The sequence below is a fragment of the Trachemys scripta genome, chromosome 1, assembly GCF_013100865.1.
Source record: "Trachemys scripta elegans isolate TJP31775 chromosome 1, CAS_Tse_1.0, whole genome shotgun sequence".
Lineage (NCBI taxonomy): Eukaryota > Metazoa > Chordata > Testudines > Emydidae > Trachemys > Trachemys scripta.
Window position 1 is genome coordinate 335,610,053 of NC_048298.1, and position 22,606 is coordinate 335,632,658.

Here is a 22,606-nt window from a genome sequence, read left to right on the forward strand (position 1 = left end):
AACTGAGGTTTCAAAATAAAGTATGGAAACTATGTGAAGAAACTTCAGATTGTAGTTACAAGCTGGATCCAATAACCTGCTTTTGTAAAGAAACCTTTCCACAGAAAATCTCAGGAATGTCCTCAGGGGTATTGGCCTTCCTAGACTTCCTCTCCCCCTCCTCCCCTCCACTGTTGTTTTTTCTATAAAACAAAACAGACTAGAGACTTTTAGGATAATCCTTGGCACTTCTGTAGTAACAACTCACAGAGCATCTCAAAGCTTCTTACAGTCATTAATGGACAAGCTTTGCAATAGCCCTGTCAGTAGGACAGTATTATGTGGCTCTTGTGGATGGCTCAGCTGACGCAAAGAGAGATTAAGTGCCACATCCTCACAGGTATTGAAATTGTTAGGTAAAAAAGCAAGTCCTCACTCACCTCTCCAGCACCCGAGTTCGTGCGGNAAATTGTTAGGTAAAAAAGCAAGTCCTCACTCACCTCTCCAGCACCCGAGTTCGTGCGGAGTTGGTATGGGGCTCACAATCTGTCAGAGACCAGAAACCAATTCGTTGATCAACGGGCTCACACTATCCTTAGCTTGAAAGGCTTCAGAGTAAGTGTGGCAAGTTTATTAGTTTATTAGGGGTGAGCATCAATATTTATACACAGAAGTAAACAAAGTGATTAACAGATCATAATGGTCATGCATAATCAATCAAGATTCTACAGGATAAAACAGGTTAAAATGTAAATTCAAAAAGAGATAAGGGGAGATGGCTACTTAAGGGGAGGGGGGGTGTCATGAGTATTTCGCAGGTCAGAGCTTTGATTAAAAGTTCAGACAGAGACATCAAGTCTGGGTTAAGTTTAAGCTCATCAAAAGTTCAGACCCAACAAAATCAATGGACGTTAGGAGCCTAAACACCTTTGAGGATCTGGCCTTAAGTGACTTACTTAAGGTCACACACTACATCACTGGCAGAGCCAGGAATGAAACCCAGCTCCTCGGCTTCCCAGTCCTGGGCTGTAACCATTAGACACGTTCTCTTCTTTAGAATATACTTAGTGTTAGAGCATGGGACTGAGAGTCATAAACTTTCTCTCCCCCTTTGGTCCCAGTAAAAGGGATTGGACCACGAGCTTTTTACCTCTCAGACCCTGCTGTTGGGGCCTGGTGGTGAGTTCCTGAATCAGGCCAGGACCCCAGTGTTCCCAGTGGCTGCTTATATCCAAGGCCAGACCAGCGCAGCTGAGAACAACGTTTAAGTGATGTCTCTCCTGCCATCCATCTCCACCCTATGACAACAGAATTTATTAAAAGTACTCATACAAATCAATGTATCTGACAATGAAGAAGAGAAATCCAGATGTTGGTGGCACTTCTGACTACAGTCAGTTCATTCCAGCAGCAGGAAAAGGCACCGCACATTCATGCCATGGGGGAGTAACTACTTTACAAGCTTTCTACCAAATCTTGGTGCTCAGTGAGTGCAAAGCTGTCTGCAGATCAATTCCTCCCTCAATTCCTGAACCAGGGGAGGAGACATATCCATCTCAGCTACTCTCTAGATAGGATAAGGCTGTTGCATTAGGGGTTCCAGTGCTGCAGGGAAATTAAAAGAAAAGAAATTGAAATGCAACACAGTTGATTACATGCTTTACAAGCCAGGCTGACTGCAGAGGAATTGTATTATTTTAGTCAGTTTTCCTCCACAGCTGATCCTACTTATTTAGCACTTTTATGCTTGAGTTTAGCATTATTCCTTGGCTGCTAGCGACCATGCAAAAAGCAGGGGAGGAAGAGACAAAAAATAATAATGATGATAAAGGACAGTGGGCGCTGTATCAGCAGTTCCAATGCTCACCATAATAAATTAACAAAACAGATGTTAAGAACACCTTAAAAGATCAGAACATATATGAGTGGGTATAGAAAACCCACAAGCTGTTTAAAGGACTTGCCAACACAGCACATGCACATGAGCGTGGACACATGCAGACATAGATACACAGATATGGGCAAACCTGGACACTCAAGCATATCTCAGGTAGTCATGTGGACCCTGATACCTCAGTATGTGAGCACTTCCCTATGATTAATGCATTTATCCTCAAAACACCCCTCCACACAGGAAGTCGGGGGGGGGGGGGGGGGATCAGGGACCTGAACCTGCCTCTCTCAAGACCCAGCCTAATACCTCAATGATGGAATTTTTCCTCCACCTACTATTGTGCAGAGGAAACAATTGGACACGCCCCAACACTGAGGTATTAAAATACCCCCCTCTCCCCAGCGCAGCTCTAGGGCCAGACGTGCCCTGCCCCAGGCTGTCCTTGTGTGGAGGCCGGGGGAGTGCAGGCAGGGCTGAGCACCCAGGCTGCTGTGACACGCCACCTCCCTGCATTCCTCCTGCAAGGGAACCAGCCTCCGGCCCAACCCCCGCCCCAGAGCACGAGCCATTCGGGGGAAGGGAAACCTGCGGCCCGGGGAGGAGACGGGGGAACCGAGTTGCTGCGGAACTGTAGGTGCGAGGCTCAGGGAGTGAGGGGGTTACACACTCTGCAGGACCTGGAGCGCGGGGGACGCGTTTGCCTGCCGGGCGCGCCCCGCTCTTCCGGCCGGGTGTCCGCTGTCGGGGCCGGGCGGCGGGCGAGGATGTGCGCGGCGCTGGGGAAGGTATTTACCGCGGGGGGCGGGTGCCGGGGAAGGTGTTTCCGGGGGGGGGGGGGGGGGGGGGACTGGGGGTTCCGGGGAAGGTATTGGGGGCGGACCATAGCACACGGAGTAATTGGAAAAGCCCCGTTCGGATCCGCTCAGCCAGGAGCTGCCCGGTAAGTTACTGGGAGCCCAAGTGCGGCACTCACAGATGTGAGGCCAGCGAGTCCATAGTGATCATCTAGTCCAGGGGTCGGCAACCTTCCCGAAGGGGTGTGCCCAGGCTTCAGTTAGTCACTCTGATTTGAGGTTTCACGTGCCAGTAATACAGGGTAACGTTTTTAGAAGGTCTCTTTCTATAAGTCTACATATGACAATAGTTTATGTATTATAAAGTAAATCAGGTTTTTAAAATGTTTAAGAAGCTTAAATTAAAATGCAGAGCTCCCCCTCGGGACCAGAGGCCAGGACCAGAGCAGTGTGAGTGCCACTGAAAATCAGCTCGCTGATCTAGTCTGACCTCCTGCACGTGGTAGACCACAGAGTCTCGCTAGCCCACTCCTGCAATACACCCACAACCTCCGACTGAGTTACTGACATCCTCAAATCATGATTCAAAGACTTCAAATTAGAGAAAATCCACCACTTGCTCAAATTCAACCTAGCCCGACCCAGGCCCCATGCTGCAGAGTGAGGTGAAACCCTCCCTCTCACCCAGGGTCTCTGCCACTCTGAGCTGGGAGAAAATTCCTTCCCAGCACCAAATATTGCGCAGTCAGTTAGACCTGAGCATGTGGACAAGACCCACCAGCCAGACACCTGGGAAAGATTTCTCTGTAGTAACTCAGAATCCTCCCACTCTAGTGTCCTGTCTCTAGGTGTTAGAGATGTTTGCTGATAGCAGTTGCAGATGGGCCATATACCAGTGTAAGCAGTCTCATCATACCATCCCCTCCATAAACTGGTCAAGCTCAGTCTTGCAGCCAGTTGGATTTTTTTCCCTCCACTGCTCTCCTTGCAAGGCTGTTCCAGATCTTCACTCCTCTGATGGTTAGAAACCTTTGCCTAATTTCAAGGCTAAAATTATTGAGAGCCAGTTTATATCCATTTGTTCTTTTGTCAACATTGGCACTTAACTTAAATAATTCCTCTCACGCCCTGGTGTTCATCCATCTGATGTATTTATAGAGAGCAATTATATCTTCTCTCCTCCTTCATTTGGTTAGGCTAACTGAGCCAAACTCATTAAGTCTCCTCTCATAAGGTAGGTTCTCCATTTCTCTGATCATTTTAGTAGCCCTTCTCTGCACTTGTTCCAGTCTGAATTCATCTTTCTTAACATGGAAGACTCTTAGGCTATGTCTACACAATAAGTGTTAGTGCGGCACAGTAGTGTAGGCAGTTGCTATGGTGGTGGAAGAGGTTTTTCCATTGCTATAATGAATCCACCTCCCTGAGAGGTGGTAGCTAAGTTGATGGTACAATACTTCCGTTGACATAGCAGTGTCTGTACCAGGGCTTAGATTGGCTTAACTATGTCTCTTGGGTGTGAAATTTTCACACCCCTGAGCACCATAAAGTCAACCTAAGTTTTGGGTGTAGACTAGGCCTTATTTATTGTGAAAAGGAATTGAATATAGTCACCCTTCTCCTTCATATGGAAAGTCCCATGTTCCTGTGCCGATTACAGATCCTTTGCTTGCATCAGGAGAGACCATGCAAGGACCTGTGGGCTGAACTATTGAACTCTTTGGGTCATGCTTTGGCCACCCCTTCATTCCTCAAGGGCCAGAAGGGGATTGTTTCCAATAGTGCATCTTGTATCAGAAAGCACTATTGTTCAGTGTTTAGATCAGGATAGTAGGAGTCAGGAGAACTTGGTTCTGTTCTGTGTGACCTCGGCAAGTCACTTATTCTCTCTGTGCCTCACTTCCTTCATCTGTAAAATGGAGGAGTCTGAAGATGTGTCTACATTGACAATTTTATGGAAATATCGCAAGTGGTGCACTGAAACCAGTGCAAATCCCCCAGTGTTAGCAATGGCAAACAATGTGAACAGTAGGGTGAGCTGGTCACCAGGCGTCTTACCTCCATGTGGTCTTCCCCTACACTAGACAAGGTATGGTAAAAATATTAGTGCCTTGTCTCTGCTACCACTCCAAATGTGGCTACAACCAGAGGAGCCAGTTGGAGATATTCCGAAAATGTCTAGTGTAGGCAAGGCTTAAATACCGAGCTCTTGTTGGATACTTAGAGCACTTTAGTCTGTTTTATTTTTCTTTTGATATTTTTCCTCCTATCATAAATTATGTCAGATATTTTGGGTGGATGCTAGATATTATCGCAGAGAAGAGGAATTGTATCTTTACCAAATCAGATACAGCTGGAGTAAATGGGTAGGTAATTGATATAGTTAGATAGCTAGTTTAAGTTGAAGTCAATGGAGTGACACCAGGGATGAATTTGGTCGGTAGTGGGTCCCTTAATATCAAGTTACTGGAATTCACATGCACAAGTGATAGAGTGTATGAAAGAGAAATTACAGTCATCTATCTTCCTGTTATTCTGTCCCCTTTTGTGTTGTAGCAGTGTACTGAGAAGTGATGATTTGCTTTAGGCCAATGAAAACTGGTTGGGAAGTTTATTGGTACATTATGAAGTTACTGAATTTTGTTAGGGAAGATGCATTCCAAGAGGAATAAGCCAACAACTGACTGCTTTGAAAACCTTCTTGATGCTTTTCTTACATGTTTGTTTGTGTTCTAACAATGTTGGCTTGTTGTAGGTGCTCTGCCTGGGGAAGGAAATGTTTCTAAAACAGGCATTTGCTCTTAGCAGGTAAGGATTGTGAAATCTGACAGAGCAAATGTAAGATTCAAGGAAACATTTTTATGTCCTGTATTTTACAAACTGGCCCAGCAAACTTATAAAATAAATAAAAAAGAAAATCACGATACAGTTGAAAAATAATATCAGAGAAAGGTAAAACATTGAGATATAGTGAAAGGAATAGGAGTACTTGTGGCACCTTAGAGACTAACAGATTTATTAGAGCATAAGCTTTCGTGGACTACAGCCCACTTCCACGAAAGCTTATGCTCTAATAAATCTGTTAGTCTCTAAGGTGCCACAAGTACTCCTGTTCTTTTTGCGGATACAGACTAACACGGCTGCTACTCTGAAACCAGTGAAAGGAATATTTCATATGACACCTGGAAGCTGATGGAATAGCAAGATCTGTACAAGAGATGGTTCCTTGCACCATCAGTGTAGGAAGAATGGTCTAGTGTATGGGTGTCAGACTCAAAACCCATGGACCAGATCAGGTGTGCATGATGTATTTGTGGCTCACATGCCATACTCAGACTGTGCAGAATGTAAACTTTTTTTTAATGACCCAAAAAAAGTGGGTTTTTTTCTAGACATCATGGCTGCAGCCATAATCTTCCAAATGTAATGGGAGGAGGATGTAAACCAATGTCATGATGTCTGTCTGAGTTTGCAGAGAACTGAAAAATGAGTCAGAGGGGTGACCTACTTCTTATGAATTTGATCCGTGTATCCTCTCCAAAGCCCACTGATGGCATTGTAATGTCAGTATTAACGGATCACTGTAGTAAATGGAATGGTTGGGGGGTGGGAGTGAAGCCCAAGAGGAGTGGGAATTGGGAGTTCCTGCAGAGAAAGACATAAAAGAATAATTAAAAGTTTTAGTTACTATGTGAAAGCTATATTATCTCCTCGATCTTTGTGTGCTCCTCCCACTGACATCAGTGGAGTCTCCACTGGGGATCAAGCAGAGAATGCCATTCTGAATTCTCACCCCAGCTCCCAACAGAATGAAACACAGAATCTGGCTCTCTCTCTTTTCCCCCAAATGAGTTTGACACCCTGGGTCTAGCGGATTGTGACTTCCCAGCTCAACCCCAGACCCCATGTCTGACCTTGGGCAAGTCATTTAATCTGTCCTGTGGGGATAATGCTACCTTACCCAATAGTGGTGGTGTGAAGGTAAAATCCATTAATGGGTGTGAGGTGCACAGATAATGCAGTAACGAGGGCCGTAGTGTAAAGATCTAATCCATTTTCTACACTCTCTACCTATAAAACCTGTCACTCAAGAATAATGACTCTATTTAGAGACTGAAAATCTGTATAGTACTTTTATAAATGAAACAACAATAGCTTTTAACTTTCATCCTGGCTTTTCCTTTAGAGTAACAGCGGCCAGAGAGAGCCCCATCTGTGCTGTAGGTAAGAACTCACTGTAGATTTTGAATACAATACACTAAAAACCTTCTTGTACCCAAAACAAATATTCACACTTGAGCCATCATGTCACCTTGCTGTTTAATTCTTTAAACCAAATTTGAGCTGATTGATGGTGTTATAATGAATAATTCAGATGGGCACTGGGCCAGCATTCAGTCACACCTGTATCTGACTGCAAATCCTCCTCTTGTTCCATTCCTGGGATGGCTAAGCAAAGAGTCCTAGACAGACTGACTTTATGTTGTGGAGAAACATCTGCTAGAAACTATAGGCTGTATTCACAAAGAAATGTAGTGTCACCACACTTAACTTTTAGGCGCCTAGAAAATCCCTGGGATTCACAGAGTTTAGTGTGACAGCTCAGCTTCGTGTACATTTTGGGGGAAAGGTGCCTCAGAATGGGATTCACAGAAGCCAGCACACTAGGTGGCTCTCCGCCTAAGATAGCTAATGGGAGATGCCAAGAAGAGGGGTGTGTTCTAAGCCCTGCCTCTCTTCCTGCACCTAAATCCAGCCTGCAGGGAGATACCTTCCTCTGCTTGGGATTCATATCTGCAAACTTTCTCTTGGGGTTAGGTGTCTGCCCCATTTTTGGAAAAAGCAGGGTGGAGGAGGGGAGAGGAGGAGGACCTCCCTCATAAATTTTAACCCAGTGGTTAGTGTAGTCACCTGGGCTGTGGGAGACTCCTGGTTCAATTCCGCTCTCCGCCTGATGAGAAGGGATTTGAACAGGGATCTGTTACTTAGCTGAGTGCTCTAGCCATGGGGCTATGGTATGTTCGGATATGAGTCTCTCCTGTTGAAGCTGTCCCACTGGGATAAATCATTTAAAAATTCACTGGAGCAGGGGGACTGGACTCTGTCTCCCCCACCTCCCAAGTGAGTGCTCCAGCCGCCAGGCTAGGAAGGTTTCGCTTGCTCTCTCTCTGTCCCAATGATTTTTTCATTATTTATTGCCAGAGGAACAGTTTCAACAGAAGAGACTGAGGAAGCCCCATATCAGAATATCCAATAGACTAGTGGCTAAGACACTCACCTGAGAGGTGGCAGATCCCTGTTCAGATCCCTTTTCCTCATCAGGTGGAGGGGGAAGTTGAATGCGGGGGTCTCCTACATCCTAGGTGAGTACCTTAACCACTGGGATAAAAGTTATGAAGGAATCTTCTCATTCCTGTTCTCCCCTTTCCTGCCTTCCCCCTGCAGGCATTTGAGGTAAGCTTGCCTGCAGGCGCCTGATCCAATAGGTAAGCTCTGGGCATTACCTGCTTGGATCCCACAGGCGAGTAGTTAGGTGGAGGAACACCTGTCTTCCTCCGGATTGTGCATCGCTTTGCGGCTTAGGTGTCTGGACACATGTCCAGAAGCTGAACTGTAGGAGCCCAGAGAACTTTTATTGCAAAAATGTATGTGCCAGGCAAGTTTACCCTATAGTGTTTGGCAGCAGCTGAAGGTTTTTTTGTGAATCCCAGTGGGGCCTGATTCTGAGATTTAGATGCCTAAAGGGGTAGGCAGTCACCTGAGTTCTTTGGTGAATCTAGCCCAATATCCCCTCTCTACACTGGGTCAGGAACTCTTAGTGGAACCAGTCTTAAACCCAGTTTAAGGTTAAACCCATCTACACTTCAATATCTACTGTGTTGGTGGATTCTTTTACAACACAGTAGTCCTCTGACATGACTAAAACACAGTTTGGTCTTGAAGTGTAGACAGGATTTAGTATGTTCTTGAATCCGGCTGGTTCAAGGTATTGTACTTTCAGTCTAAAAAATCGCCTGTCTCTGGGGTGCGCTTATTAAAGTTAAGGCTGCAGGAACACCATTTTGCCCCACAGTAATGAGAAGAAACAAGGGCTTGTCATTTCTTCGGATACATGAATATTGGAAGCAGGGCTGGATTTAAGGATAACTGGGATCCTGGATCCATCACAGTTTCACTACTATCATCGTGCTCCAGCCCTTTCCATGCTGATCTCCTTGAATGTCCTCCTGCTAGGGATCCCTTCCCTTTCTTCCAGTCTATTTTGGTCTGCCAAGTCACTACCCTTTCCTCATTTAGATCTCACCTGACAACTTGACAAGAGAGACTGGGATACCCCTCCCTCCCCATATTTGTTGCACATATTTACTCCCCCCCCCCAATACTTAACTGAACCACTGCGATGTGTTGGGTATATGACTAACCCTGAGTAATCTACAGTGTAGACTGGGGCAGGGACGTGTCTTCTGTGTGAAGCATCTTGCCCACCTCTGGCCACTCTAAAACAGTGGTTCTCAACCAGGGGTATGCATACCTCAGGGGGTACGCAGAGGTCTTTAGGGGGTACAGCAACTCATCTCAATATTTATCTAGTTTTACAACAGGCTACATAAAAAGTAAGCGCAAACTAAAATTTCATACAATGACTTGTTTATACTGCTCTATATACTATACACTGAAATGTAAGTACAATATTTATATTCCAGTTGATTTATTTTATAATCATATGGTAAAAATGAGAGAGTCAGCAATTGTCCAGTAACAGTGTGGCTGTGACACTTTTGTATTTTTATGTCTGATTTTGTAAGCAAGTAGTTTTTAAGTGAGGTGAAACTTGGGGGTAGGCAAGACAAATCAGACTCCTGAAAGGGGTACAGTTGTCTGGAAAGGTTGAGAACCACTGATCTAAAACACCTAATTACAGCCAGAAAGACTCTTCTTCCAGGTTTCTGCCCCTGCCAGCCCCACCTCTCCTCAGTAGATTCCTGGTGACTCCCATCTTCCATACTGTTACCGCTTTGTCAGGAGAGGAGTTGTCTGACCTTTAACTTGAAACGTATTTGTTCTGTCTTCCTCTTTAAAGGCAGCACGTTGCTGAGCTGCAACAGACACTACAGGTCCCAGCCTACCCATGGCATTGGGAGGTTCAGACACCTGCTTCCACTGGAGGTAGGCTTTTCTGTGCTATGACAGTGCTGACTTTCCATTTATTCGGATACATTTACAGATTCATTAAAATGTTGGTGCTGCTCATTCTATGGACTTCTGAGTATACAAGCAAAGACTATGCTGCTTTCCTTCTGCTCCTCCCAGCAGAGATTGTTGTGCAGTGAGAAATAGCCTGTTCAAAGCACTACACAAATATTTCCTTGTGTCCGTTACTTCCTTATTTAAGTCTCTAAATGGTTTGGCGAATGGAAACTATTAATTATGTTGAACTTAACCAAACCACTCACAAGCCATTGCTGAATATTAGCAAGTAAAGTCTTGGTCCGTTTTGAACTTTTTTACTGTACCTGGAATTTGGAAGACCCGCATTTCCGGAACAGTGAAACAATAAATTCATCTAGACAGGTGCCTCGAAGGCAGAGGCTGAATTAGAAGCAGTTTGTTCCGACTCCTTAGTTCCTTCTGGAAGAAGTAGTTTTTCATGCTAAGCATACATTGTCCAGATGAGTGTGGTGCCTCTATAGGGCCAATCATCCCAGGACCTCAACCAATTAAGCCTCAGAACACTTTTGTAAATTAGGTGTTATCCTGATTTTACAACTGGGAAAATGAGCACAGAGAAGCCTTGACTTGCCCAAGATTATTGAGCAAATCTGCGTTAGAGCTGGGTATAGAGTCCAGGTTACCAGTCCTCTGCTCTAACCACTATTGGGCATGAATCTTGTATAGTTACCCTTCAGCATTCTTGGAAAGTCTATTTCACTTTCTTACAGATTTCAAAGAGGAAAAGGGACAGGATACGGCTGAAGGAGGTTAATGCTGGATCAGATCATGAATATGGAGACCTGAACATACAGATGACTGCGTACGACATGTGCCTGGTGGAGCATTTTGCTCAATATGTTCATAAACTCTGCAACCGATTCTCCATTCGCGTGAATGAAAGGTATAAAGGCCACCATTGCATGTGATCTTTGTGTGTTTACATGACCTGCCGTATGTACTTTGGTCTTGCTCGGATACAGTACAAAAATGAGAGCCTTGCAGGTGAAGGTGTTACACCAGGGATGGGGAAAATTTTTGGCCCAAGGGCCACATCTGGATATGGAAATTATATGGCCCTTGGGCCAAAAATTTTCCCCATCCCTGGTGTAACACCTTCACCTCCAAGGCTCTCATTTTTGTACTGTATCCGAGCATGACCAAAGTACATATGGCGATCCATGAATGCTCACAAAATTGGGACTGGGGTGCATGAGGGAGTGAATGCTCTGGCTTGGGGTGTGGGCTCTCGGGTGGGGCCAGAAATGAGGAGTTTAGGGTGTGGGAGGGGGCTCCGGGCTGGGGCAGGGAGTTAAGGCGCAGGGGGGTGAGGGCTCCGGCTGGGGGTGGGTCTGTGTATGAGGGGTTTGGGGTGCAGGAGGATGTTCTAGGCTGGGACCGAGGGGTTTGGAGGGTGGGAGGGAGATCAGGGCTGGGGCAGGGGATTGGGGCGCGGGAGGAGGTCAGGGATGCAGGCTCCGGGCAGAGTTTACCTCAAGCAGCTCCCGGAAGCAGTGGCATGTCCCCTCTCTGACTCCTATGCGGAGGCACAGCCAGGCGGCTCTGCATGCTGCCCCGTCCACAGGCGCTGCCCGTGCAGCTCCCATTGGCCGTGCTTCCCAGCCAGTGGGAGCTGCAGGGGCGCCGCTTGGGGCGGGGGCAGTATGCGGGGCCCCTTGGCTACCCCTACACATAGGAGCTGGAGGGGGGACATGCCGCTCCTTCCGGGAGCCACGTGGAGTCATGGCACGTGTGGAGCGAGGGAAGCCCTCGACCCTGCTCCACGGCTGGTCTGGGGCAAGCCCCGGACCCCACTCCACGGTAGGAGCTCGAGGGCGGGATTAAAACGTCTGACGGGCTGTAGTCGTCTCCCCCTCACCCCCCCGTGACATTTGTGTGTCTGAATTTTCCTCTCTGATCTGCATGGTCATTCTCTTGAATTTATTCTGTTCTTTCAGTCTCCATGGGCTCTTGACTGACCTCACTTAGAGCTCTGTTCAAGTAGGAAAAGCCACAGGATGGGTATCAATAGACTGGCTGTGCAGATCACAGGGAAGAATTTAGCTCTCCGTTTTCTGTCACTGGAGAAAGGGGCATTAGCCAGTGGTCTGAGCACAGGAATGGGGAAGGGGAATTTCTGAGTTCTAATCCTGGATACTCCATGGACTTGCCACCTCTCTGCCCAAGCTTTTCCAACTGCAAAATGTGTTGATTAAGGCCTGCTTACCTCACAGGTCTTGAGGATGGCTGGACGTGGATAGAGTTCTTTGAAGATGAAAAGTGCCACAAATATAATTAGAGTCCTAGCCTTCCATGTGTCTTTTCCACATGTTGTGAGGTGTTAAAATGCCCCGTCTCGCTTCTGTCAATTGTGCTGGGTTCTTTTCCTCTTGACACATTTCTCTTTTGTCTGTGTCTCAGAAAAGAAATGGGGCATGTCATGCAAACAGAGCTTCTGCTGATTTGAGTCAGATTTTGTTCCCGTACATCTGTTGCGTGGATGGATCTCTCCTCACTGCCCCACATTTAGAGACAAGGTCACTTTTCACCCACTCTGTCTTGATCTTTTTCTCATCTAAAAGCACTGAAAATTACATTAGCACCATGGAGCTTGGATCAGGCAGAACAGTGACTTGTGGGCTTTGTCCTACAAATTGCTTGTTCTGCCACAGCTATAATTTTCCTAAAAATAGGACAAGAGAGCCTTCAAAGTCTGTATTTTAATTGGCTTTCCGAAGACATGGAAAGGCTTGTCACAAGGCAGCTTTCGTGAAGGGGCTGGACTGCACTTTTTCAGTTTATAAATAGCAAAGACTAGATTGAACTAGATGTGGGGGGAGAGTTGGACTAGCTCTTCTCCGGGGACCCCAATATTATTGCCAGGATTTACGCTTTCACTTTCGGGATGTGAAGGATCTGACGTGCTGCAGCATTGTCTGCCTGAGTCTGCTGATCGCTTGTAACAGCGCTACGATGTGTGACTTATTCCTGTTCATCTCAATACGATATTAACTCTGGATGCGAACGATGGCATTTACCATCTCAACATTAACCATTTCCCTGCTGCCCTACAGTGGGGATCTGCAGAGAGGGTTTCATTAAGGAAATGTTCTTTGAATGTATTTTCTTGCCAGGTCCATACTAACCCCACCCCTCTCTTCTAGGTGAGAGTTGTGGTGCTCTCCTCGAGGTAGAGCGGTGGGGTCTCGTATAACTGTGGTTCCAATGTTAGATCTGAGACGCTAACTGTGCTGTTCTGAATGGTTCTGTGGATCATGTAACAGGGCGTGTGATTCCTGCAGGGTCTTTGCAGAGCAATGCTTATGGGATGAAACCATGCCATCTGTTTCACTTCCGTGAGGGGGATGCACAAAGATTATCTGTAAAAGTCTGCAGGCTTGACCATCCCTTGTGATTATAAGGGCAGATTCCTTTGGGGCCTTCATGGTATTGTCCAAGGGACCTGTCGTAACGACTGTGAAAGGCTGTTAGCACATATGGGAATCTGTCTGAATGCTGTTTAATGTATGCATGGTGCTCACTGTTTAAACCCTATTTAAAAATGTCAAGAAAGTGAATTGACTTTTTTAGACTCTTATACAGGGATTCTCAAACTTTTGTACCAGTGACCCCTTTCACATAGCAAGCCTCTGAGTGCAACCCCTCCCCCTTATAAATTAAAAACACTTTTTAATATATTTAACACCATTATAAATGCTGGAGGCAAAGTGGGATGTGGGGTGGGGGCTGACAGCTCGTGACCCCCTAAGGGGTCCTGACCCCCAGTTTGAGAACCCCTGGTCTTGTATGAGGTGCTGCATCAACAGCCGTGGAGCTGAAAGTCCTGCGTGCATAGACCAGTTGTGATGGTCTCTTTCTGCAGTGTGGATGCTCTAGACAAACTGGGACCACTCACTAATTTCTCATAATTCAGTGAACAGCTGTCAAATGGCAGAGACATCGATTAAAAGACTCTTGGATCCCATTTGGATATCCCACGGAGATCAGACTAGATGATCTTATGGTCCCGTCTGCCCGCAAACTCTATGGATACCAATCCCTCAAGTCCTCCAGCCCCCTGTTAAATGTTTTAGAACAAGACCCACAGATGCTAGGAAATTAAAGTGCCTTCTGCTCGGATGCGCTTATGAATAGTAACAGGAAGAGCCCACAACCTAGATGACTGCTTCATACCCTAGACTGTGGTTCTTGCATAGATTGTTACTTGTATTGCTGTAATGCCTGCATGCCTCGACAGAGGGCAAGGCCCCATTGTGCTAGGGGCTGTATACATAGTACAGGCAAAGTAGGGGAGAAAAGAAGTATTAGCCCCCTTTGACTGAGGCCAGAGATATTTAAGGCTAGGACTATAACAGGGTTTAAAAGAGAACTAGATAAATTCATGGAGGTTAAGTCCATTAATGGCTATTAGCCAGGATGGGTAAGGAATGGTGTCCCTAGTCTCTGTTTGTGAGAGGGTGGAGATGGATGGCAGGAGAGAGATCACTTGCATTGCCTGTTGGTCCACTCCCTCTGGGGCACCTGCTATTGGTCACTGTTAGTAGACAGGATACTGGGCTGGATGGACCTTTGGTCTGACCCAGTATGGCCGTTCTTATGTTCTTATGTTAAATAATTTGGCCAGGGTCACACAGGAAGTCTGTGGCTGACCTGGCCATTGAACCCAGACTTCCTGAGTGAGAGTCCAGTGCCTTAACCACAAGATCATCCCTCCTCGCTAATTGAATTGCAGTACCGGTGGTTCACACAATAGGCCACATTCTGTTCTCATTTGCACCAGTGAAAATCCAGAGTAACACCACTGAAATCTGTGGATTTACACTGATGTAAATGAGAACAGAATTTGGCCAAGTATCTCTCCTCTGTCCATACTAGGCCCATGTTGGTGAAAATAAAGTCTTTCCAAGTGGCATGTTACACCAGCTGTTTCTTACCCTTCTTAATAACCATTGTGAAAGACACAATTCAGTTACTGCTAATGAAAATAAAACCAGGTACATTAACTATGTACTAGATCAGTGGTCCCCAACCTTTTCCATGGGGCGGGCACTGGACGACTAGCCGCTGAGTACCGTGGCCGCCGGACAAGCAGCCGCCGAAATGGCGCCGTGAAGCAGCGTCATCAAGAGGCGTCGGCGGCAGCGCTTCTTGACGTTGCCTCTTCTCGGCGGCTTCTTGTCCGACGGCCAGTGGGCGGGCGCCCATGGAAGCCCTGGCAGGCACCACATTGGGGATCCCTGTACTAGATGTTTGCTTTAAATCTCTCCTTCAACAACAAAGGCATTGAATAAAGTTGTCTCCTCTTGTGTTTGCATTTGTGCCCAAAAGAGCTTCTGGGCAGCAGTAATGCCGTAGACTTCCCTCTGATCTCTGTCCTGTCACATAAGTGATTATACAGCCCTGCTTGTGTCTGATCCTAATGCAGTCTACCTTGTTTGCATAGTTAATTTCTCATGAATGCTTCATCTCATCCCATGTTCTCTTCTGATGAAAGTTCACTCATTCCTGCCAAGGGCTGTCAACATTTCCCTGATTGTTGAATTGTTGTTTCTAAAGCTATGCGATGCCCACTAAAACCATGGAGGTGATGCTTATGCAGGAGAAAGGGTCCAGGCAGTACCTAGATGCTGTTCTTACAACCCACCAGCGAGTTGTACAGGTATGAAATTTTGTTGGCCTATAATGACTCTCTGCTCTTGCATAGCACTTTACATCTGAGGATCTCAAAGCACCGAACTAACTCTCTAGTCTAACCACTTGTGTGTGGAAATCAAGGCACGAAGAAGTTAATTAACTAAAAGTCACACAATGAGCCACTTGCAGAATGGAGAGCCCAGAAGGCTTGTCTCCCAACTCTAATGATTAGAGGTACTATCTCTTTTACACTGAATGGTAGACAATACAGATGGAAAAGTCATAACGAGATATTTTCCCAAACTCCTCTTCACTGCCTCCTATCACTGTGAAGTGGTTTATAATAATTTTTTAAAGCTCACTGGTTATATTGACCCTTCACAGTTTTTAAACTAGAATCTGTTTCCTCAGTGATGCTTTCCTCCTCGTCTTTTAGCTACATACACTCAGTCTTGTGGTTAAACCTGTTCTGGGTTAAACTTTCAAAGCTTTAAAAGGTAGATGTTTTCCACGGCACAGAGCTGATGCTGAGAACTTTCAGAGTGGACACTGGTGTCCCAAGTTTTCCATGGCAGCTTCTGTGGTAGGGATCCAGACATTAGCGATAATTTAACCTGAATTAAAAAAACTACGCTGTGCATGAATGTGTCTGTATACCTACACACCAACACATACATGCGTATGTCAATCTTTCTGCTTCTCAGTAGCACAGTTAAACAAGTTAAGTGGTATAAGAAAGGGACAAGAGACATATTTTCAACTGAGTCAGAAAAACAGTGAGGTGGAGAGATACAAAATACATGCTCCAGACAGCAGCAGGTGCAGTGGAGGTTCTCACACAGACATTGGGGATATTGTGGGCAGGGATGGGGGGTGGTTCATGTCAAAACTGGGCATGTTGGGATACAGTGTGCATGGAAGATGCCCTGCAAACTAAAGTTATGTACATTGGCCTGGAGTGATTGGACTTGTAAGGGTCTTGTTTGGGCTTTGCCTTGGGGTTGCATTGAGATCGACTCCTTTGCTGTGTTTTTAATGGAAAAGGTCCGCTCGGTGTCTGGCTTTTCTCCTGCAGCATTTCATTTCTTCTTTCAGATCTGTGGTTTGAGTTCAACGTTTGCTCCTATACTCTTGGAGGTTATTCAGAGTAACCAGCCCGAAGGGGTCCATCTGTCAGTGAAAGAGGTACCTTTAAGTTTACTGACGTGTTCACATTTAGAAAGTGTTTACTATGTATGTGGTGAAATCTACCTCACAACAGCACAGAACAAGGGGGGAGGGATAGCTCAGTGGTTTGAGCATTGGCCTGCTAATCCCAGGATTGTGAGTTCAATCCTTGAGGGGGCCACTTAGGGATCTGGAGCAAAAATCTGTCTGAGGATTGGTTCTGCTTTGAGCAAGGTGTTGGACTAGATGACCTCCTGAGGTCCCTTCCAATCCTGATATTCTATGATCTATGAATTTAAAATAATAATAAAAAAAACCAGCACAGAACAAGATCTTGATCCTGAGAAGACCCACCTCTCCCATTGACATGTGGGTGTCCAGCGCGCCTCAGACTCAGGCCCCCACTTGGTCAGTTGGCCTCCGTGAGACTCTGCTCATTGACCAGTGCTCTGGATAGCATTTGGACTTCCGCAAAAAGAACAGGAGTACTTGTGGCACCTTAGAGACTAACACATTTATTAGAGCATAAGCTTTCGTGGACTACAGCCCACTTCTTCGGATGCATAAGAAGAAGTGGGCTGTAGTCCACGAAAGCTTATGCTCTAATAAATGTGTTAGTCTCTAAGGTGCCACAAGTACTCCTGTTCTTTTTGCGGAAGTCCAAATGCTATCCAGAGCACTGGTCAATGAGCAGAGTCTCACGGAGGCCAACTGACCAAGTGGGGGCCTGAGTCTGAGGCGCGCTGGACACCCACATGTCAATGGGAGAGGTGGGTCTTCTCAGGATCAAGATCTTGTTCTGTGCTGGTTTTTTTTATTATTATTTTAAATTCATAGATCATAGAATATCAGGATTGGAAGGGACCTCAGGAGGTCATCTAGTCCAACACCTTGCTCAAAGCAGAACCAATCCTCAGACAGATTTTTGCTCCAGATCCCTAAGTGGCCCNTGGACTACAGCCCACTTCTTCTTATGCATCCGAAGAAGTGGGCTGTAGTCCACGAAAGCTTATGCTCTAATAAATGTGTTAGTCTCTAAGGTGCCACAAGTACTCCTGTTCTTTTTGCGGATACAGACTAACACGGCTGCTACTCTGAAATTTGGACTTCCGTATCCCATGACGTGCCTCCCCTGCCACCAGCACCTTTCCAACCAACTCCCATTACCACCCATGAGGAGAGTGGATGGTAAATGGCTTTGCACCTAGAGAAAATCCCCGTGGTTCAGAGTAGGATGCTTTCCTTTCAGTACTACATAGCGCTTATACTGTACCTTTCATCCAAGGATCACAAAGCCCTTTATGGAGCAGGGAAGTACTGTCCCTCTTTTATTGGTGAAGAAGCAGATTGATAATTGATTTGCACAAGATTAAAGAGTTGAGTCAGTGACAGACTAGGAATGGAACCCAGAAGCCAAGTGCCTTCCTGTAACTATTAGATCACACTTCCTCCCGGGAAGGGTTTTGTTTGCTTTCTGCAGAAGCTCATTCTTCTATTCAGTTTCACCAGAGCACTGAGGCGGGCCAGAGTTCACACTCCTTAGCTGGGCTCTGGGTAGACAGAACCTTTGCTGCACTAGGTGGCGGTGAGGAAAATTTAAGCCCTCAAGCCACCATACATTGTATGTCCTTGTATTACAAAAGCAAATCAGCTCTGGGAAGCTCTATTTATTGAAGGTAGTTTTTGTGGACCAAAAAATATGCCATGACAGTGATGCTCTCTGCATCTATGGACTACATTAGCCTTTGGTAACCCACGAGAGAGGTGTGGAGCGCCAGATGGTCTTGTGAAGTTTTGGAGAGATGGCAGCTCTACAATAGTGCCTGGATTCGAAGGGGATGGGAACTATAGTAATAAGTAAAGGACTGAATCAAAGGGCTTTGGTGAGCTTTGGATCAGGCCCTAAGATAGGTAGATCTTCCATTTCCCCCTCCTTCCAATAAAATAAACTGTATCTGTCTCTGAAAATGAACTGCTACAATTTGCATTGATAACTGCACTTAACCATCTCCATATGTTTAATGGCTTGCCCAGTTTTGTTTACTCCTAACTTACGCATCCACAATAGCTCATGATCTGTTAACCTCAGAAGGTAACTCACCAAGCAGGACAGCTACTAGGTGGTTGGTTTGGAAACCTAGGGACGGGATACATTTCACAGGGTAGTGTGTAAGCTACCCCAGTCTGTGCGTGCTGTTTAGGGTGTATGTATGTGTCTGCATTGCTTGTTCACTGAGTCAAGGCTTCTGCACTCGTGTGCTGATGCTCTTCACTTACACCAGTGCGACTCCATTGATTCAGTGGAGTTATGCCTGATTTAGACCATCTTAAGGGGAGGAGAATCAGACTGTCAATCACCAGCTTCAGTTAAGTCCCTTATAACACATTTTGTTGAAGAAATATAAATTCTTGGCTCTCGGAAAGACTTCTCCTCACAGTTCTGTATGATTCAGTCTCTGCACAAACAACTACTGATACCCAAATATGCAATGGATTCTGAAGAGTGTGTGGTTCAGGGCAAGGTACTGAGAATTAGAGCCCTTGGATTCTGTTTCTGGCTCTGCCATTAATTCACTGTGTCCTTTGGTGAGTCTCTTAACCTCTCTCTGCCTTCATATCCCCATCTGTAAAAGACTGATTCTGAGCCTGCCTTATAGGGATGATGTAATGCTTGATTTGTTAATGGATGTAAAGTACTTTGGAATCCTGGGATGAAAGATACTACAGATTAGTTCAAAATAGGACTGTCGATTAAACGCAGTTAACTCACGCGATTAGCTCAAAAAGTTAATTGCGATTAAAAAAAATTAATCATGATTAATCACAGTTTTATTCGCACTACTAAACAATAGGATACCAATTGAAATTTATTAAATATTTTTGGATGTTTTTCTATATTTTCAAATATATTGATTTCAATTACAACACCGAATACAAAGTATATAGTGCTCACTTATATTGTTTAGGTTACAAATATTTGCTCTGTAAAAGTGATAAACAAAAGAAATAATATTTTTCAATTCACCTCATAAAGTACTGTAGTGCAATCTCTTTATCATGAAAGTGCAACTTACAAATGTCGATTTTTGTTGTTGTTACATAACTGCACTCAAAATGAACAATGTAAAACTTTAGAGCCTACAAGTCCACTCAGTCCTACTTCTTGTTCAGCCAATCACTCAGACAAACAAGTTTGTTTACATTTACGGGAGATAATGTTGCCAGCTTCTTATTTCCAAGGTCACCTGAAAGTGAGAACAGGTGTTCACATGGCACTTTTGTAGCAGGCATTGCAAGGTATTTACATGCCAGGTATGCCCCTTCATGCTTCAGTCACCATTCCAGAGGACATGCTTCCACACTGATGATGCTCATTTAAAAAAAAAATGCATTAATGAAATTTATGAATGAACTCCTTGGGGGAGAATTGTATATCTCCTGCTCTGTTTTACCTGCATTCTGCCATATATTTCATGTTATGGCAGTCTCAGATGATGACCCAGCACATGTTGTTGGTTTCAAGAACACTTTCACTGCCGATTTGACAAAATATAAAGAAGATACCAATGTGAAATTTCTAGAGATAGCTACAGCATTCAATCCAAGGTTTAAGAATCTGAAATGCCTTCCCAAAATCTGAGAGGGACAAGGTGTGGAGCATGCTTTCTGAAGTCTTAAAAGAGCAACACTCCGATGCAGAAACTACAGAACCCAAACCACCACAAAAAAAAAAAAAATCAACTTTCTGTTGGTGGCATCTGACTCAAATGATGAAAATGAACGTGCATGGGTCCGCACTGCTTTGGATCATAGTCAAGCAGAACCCGTCGTCAGCATGGACTCATGTCCTCTGGAATGGGGGTTGATGCATGAAGGGACTTATGTATCTTTAGCGCATCTGGCATGTAAATATCTCGCGACGCTGGCTACAACAGTGCCATGTGAATGCCTGTTTTCACTTTCTGGTGACATTGTAAATAAGAAGCAAGCAGCATTATCTCCTGTAAATATAAACAAACTTGTTTGTCTGAGCGATCGGCTGAACAAGAAGTGGGACTGAGTGGTCTTGCAGGCTCTAAAGTTTTACATTGTTTTATTTTGAATGCAGTTATTTTTTTGTACATGATTCTACATTTGTAAGTTCAGCTTTCATGATAAAGAGATTGCACTACAGTACTTGTATGCGGTGAATTGAAATATTTCTTTTGGTTTTTCAAGTGCAAATATTTGTAGTCAAAAATAAACATAAAGGGAGCACGCTACACTTTGTATTTGGTGTTGTAATTGAAATCAATATATTTGAAAATGTAGAAAACATCCAAAAATATTTAAATAAATGGTATTCTATTATTTTTAAAGGTGCGATTAATCATTTTTTTAATCGCTTGACAGCCCTAGTTCAAAATATTATTTTAGAAATTAAAACATACTGAGTTCCTGAGCTACAATAGCGCCGTATGTCAAGCTCTGTTTTCATGGAGGCTAGGTCCATCAATGGCTATTAGCCAAGATGGGCAGGGACGGTATCCCTAGCCTCTGTTTGCCAGAAGCTGAGAATGGGCGACAGGGGATGGATCACTTGATGATAACCTGTTCTGTTCACTCCCTCTGGGGCACCTGGCATTGGCAACTGTCGGAAGACAGGATACTGGGCTAGATGGACCTTGGTCTGACCCACTAGGGCCGTTCTTATGTTCTTATGAAAATGTTCCAGCACTGCCGGGCTCAGTAGAACTGTGAACACTTACTTACCACCAAGCCCTTGGTATAGTACAGAACATTGGCATGGCCAATATCAGGAGATAATTGTCTTGCTGCTATTTTGGAACATGATCAAGAATAATTCCTATTTCTCCCTTTCTCCTCCCCACAGCATACAGTGGCAGACTTCAAGGTTCGATTAAAGGCTCGACCGGAACTTGAAGAGCTGATTGCGCAAATGAGCTGAGCCAGTGTCCAGATAAAACTATCCAGTCCATTTCAAAGCCATCTTTGTGACGCTATAGCATCCCTTAATTGGCTCCTAGTGGCCTTCAAAGGCAACTCTTAATACAGTCTTAATGATATGTTTGTTGCTTGGAAGAGGTTTCTGCTGCTCTGTTAAGGAGCTTATTTTAATGAAGTCAAATGTACCCTTTGTGTATCTGACCAACTGGTGCTTTTTCTTAGAGAGATTTGCAGCCGGGTGGTGATGGAAAGGCTGGATCGCATGTCTGATTCCTTCACCCTCGTTCCTGTTTGTTCTGCCTTGGGTGCCTTTTCCACACCTTGGTTTAGAAATAGAGGGCCCAATCCTGCAGTCTTTTCTCAGACAAAATTCCCACTGCGGTCTAGAATTGCAGGCTTGTGCCTGAAGATCCTGCTTTAGCTCTCGCTGGAGGAAACAGGATTCTTTCCATTGACTGCTGCAGGAGCTGAGTCAGGCCCAGAGAGAGGGAGGCTAGACAGAGCTAAGATGGAAGGTAGTGATGGACCTCGGTTGTTACCAACTGCCCTCAGTGTGGAGGAGGTGTCTGTCTATTCTCAATGATCCAGGGAAAGGTGAATGTCACTATCAGGCGGCAGGGGAAAATCCCCTCCAAACTTCAGGTGTGATGCTCAATCTTATGCTGTTCCAGAAACACTGTAGGTGAACATTTGATCCCCAAATGCTACTAGTTTTAAAGCAGTTGTCTAGTTAATTTCCTACAGCGAAGGCTATAATAATTCCTTGCACTTGTATAGCCCCTTTCATGGGAGGTTCTCAAAGCGTTTTGCCAACCTGGATGGAGTCTCCACATCCCTGTGAGAGGTGGAAAGTACTAATCACAGAGGAGAGATCCTGGTTCATGAATGGCAGAACAATCACGAGATGAGTCCGCAACAGAAACTGACTTTGTCAAAGGCCAATAACAGTGAAGCTTGGACC

At 45.1% G+C, this 22,606-nt stretch overlaps 1 protein-coding gene across 2 annotated transcripts; it reads left to right on the plus strand.

Moving 5' to 3' along the window:
- The first annotated feature begins 2,528 nt into the window (after window positions 1-2,528).
- Window positions 2,529-21,839, plus strand: MRPL48 (mitochondrial ribosomal protein L48). 2 transcript variants are annotated; one of them, XM_034759188.1, is made up of 8 exons: window positions 2,529-2,658; window positions 5,423-5,475; window positions 6,854-6,891; window positions 9,749-9,834; window positions 10,608-10,780; window positions 15,454-15,556; window positions 16,627-16,716; window positions 21,572-21,839. In XM_034759188.1, the coding sequence occupies exons 1-8, from the start codon at window positions 2,638-2,640 to the stop codon at window positions 21,644-21,646; spliced, it is 639 nt and encodes a 212-aa protein (XP_034615079.1). In that variant the 5' UTR covers window positions 2,529-2,637; the 3' UTR covers window positions 21,647-21,839. The 2 variants fall into 2 exon arrangements, with proteins under 2 accessions (XP_034615079.1, XP_034615080.1); XM_034759189.1 differs by lacking the exon at window positions 2,529-2,658 and adding an exon at window positions 2,747-2,813.
- The last annotated feature ends 767 nt before the right edge of the window (window positions 21,840-22,606 follow it).

Bases quoted from the DNA above. Each gene is read 5' to 3' on its own strand.
- MRPL48 (XM_034759188.1), top strand. From the start codon at position 2,638: ATGTGCGCGGCGCTGGGGAAG. The intron at 9,835-10,607 runs GTAGGCTTTTCT...ACTTTCTTACAG, and splicing joins GACACCTGCTTCCACTGGAG to ATTTCAAAGAGGAAAAGGGA. The intron at 16,717-21,571 runs GTACCTTTAAGT...TCCTCCCCACAG, and splicing joins TCCATCTGTCAGTGAAAGAG to CATACAGTGGCAGACTTCAA.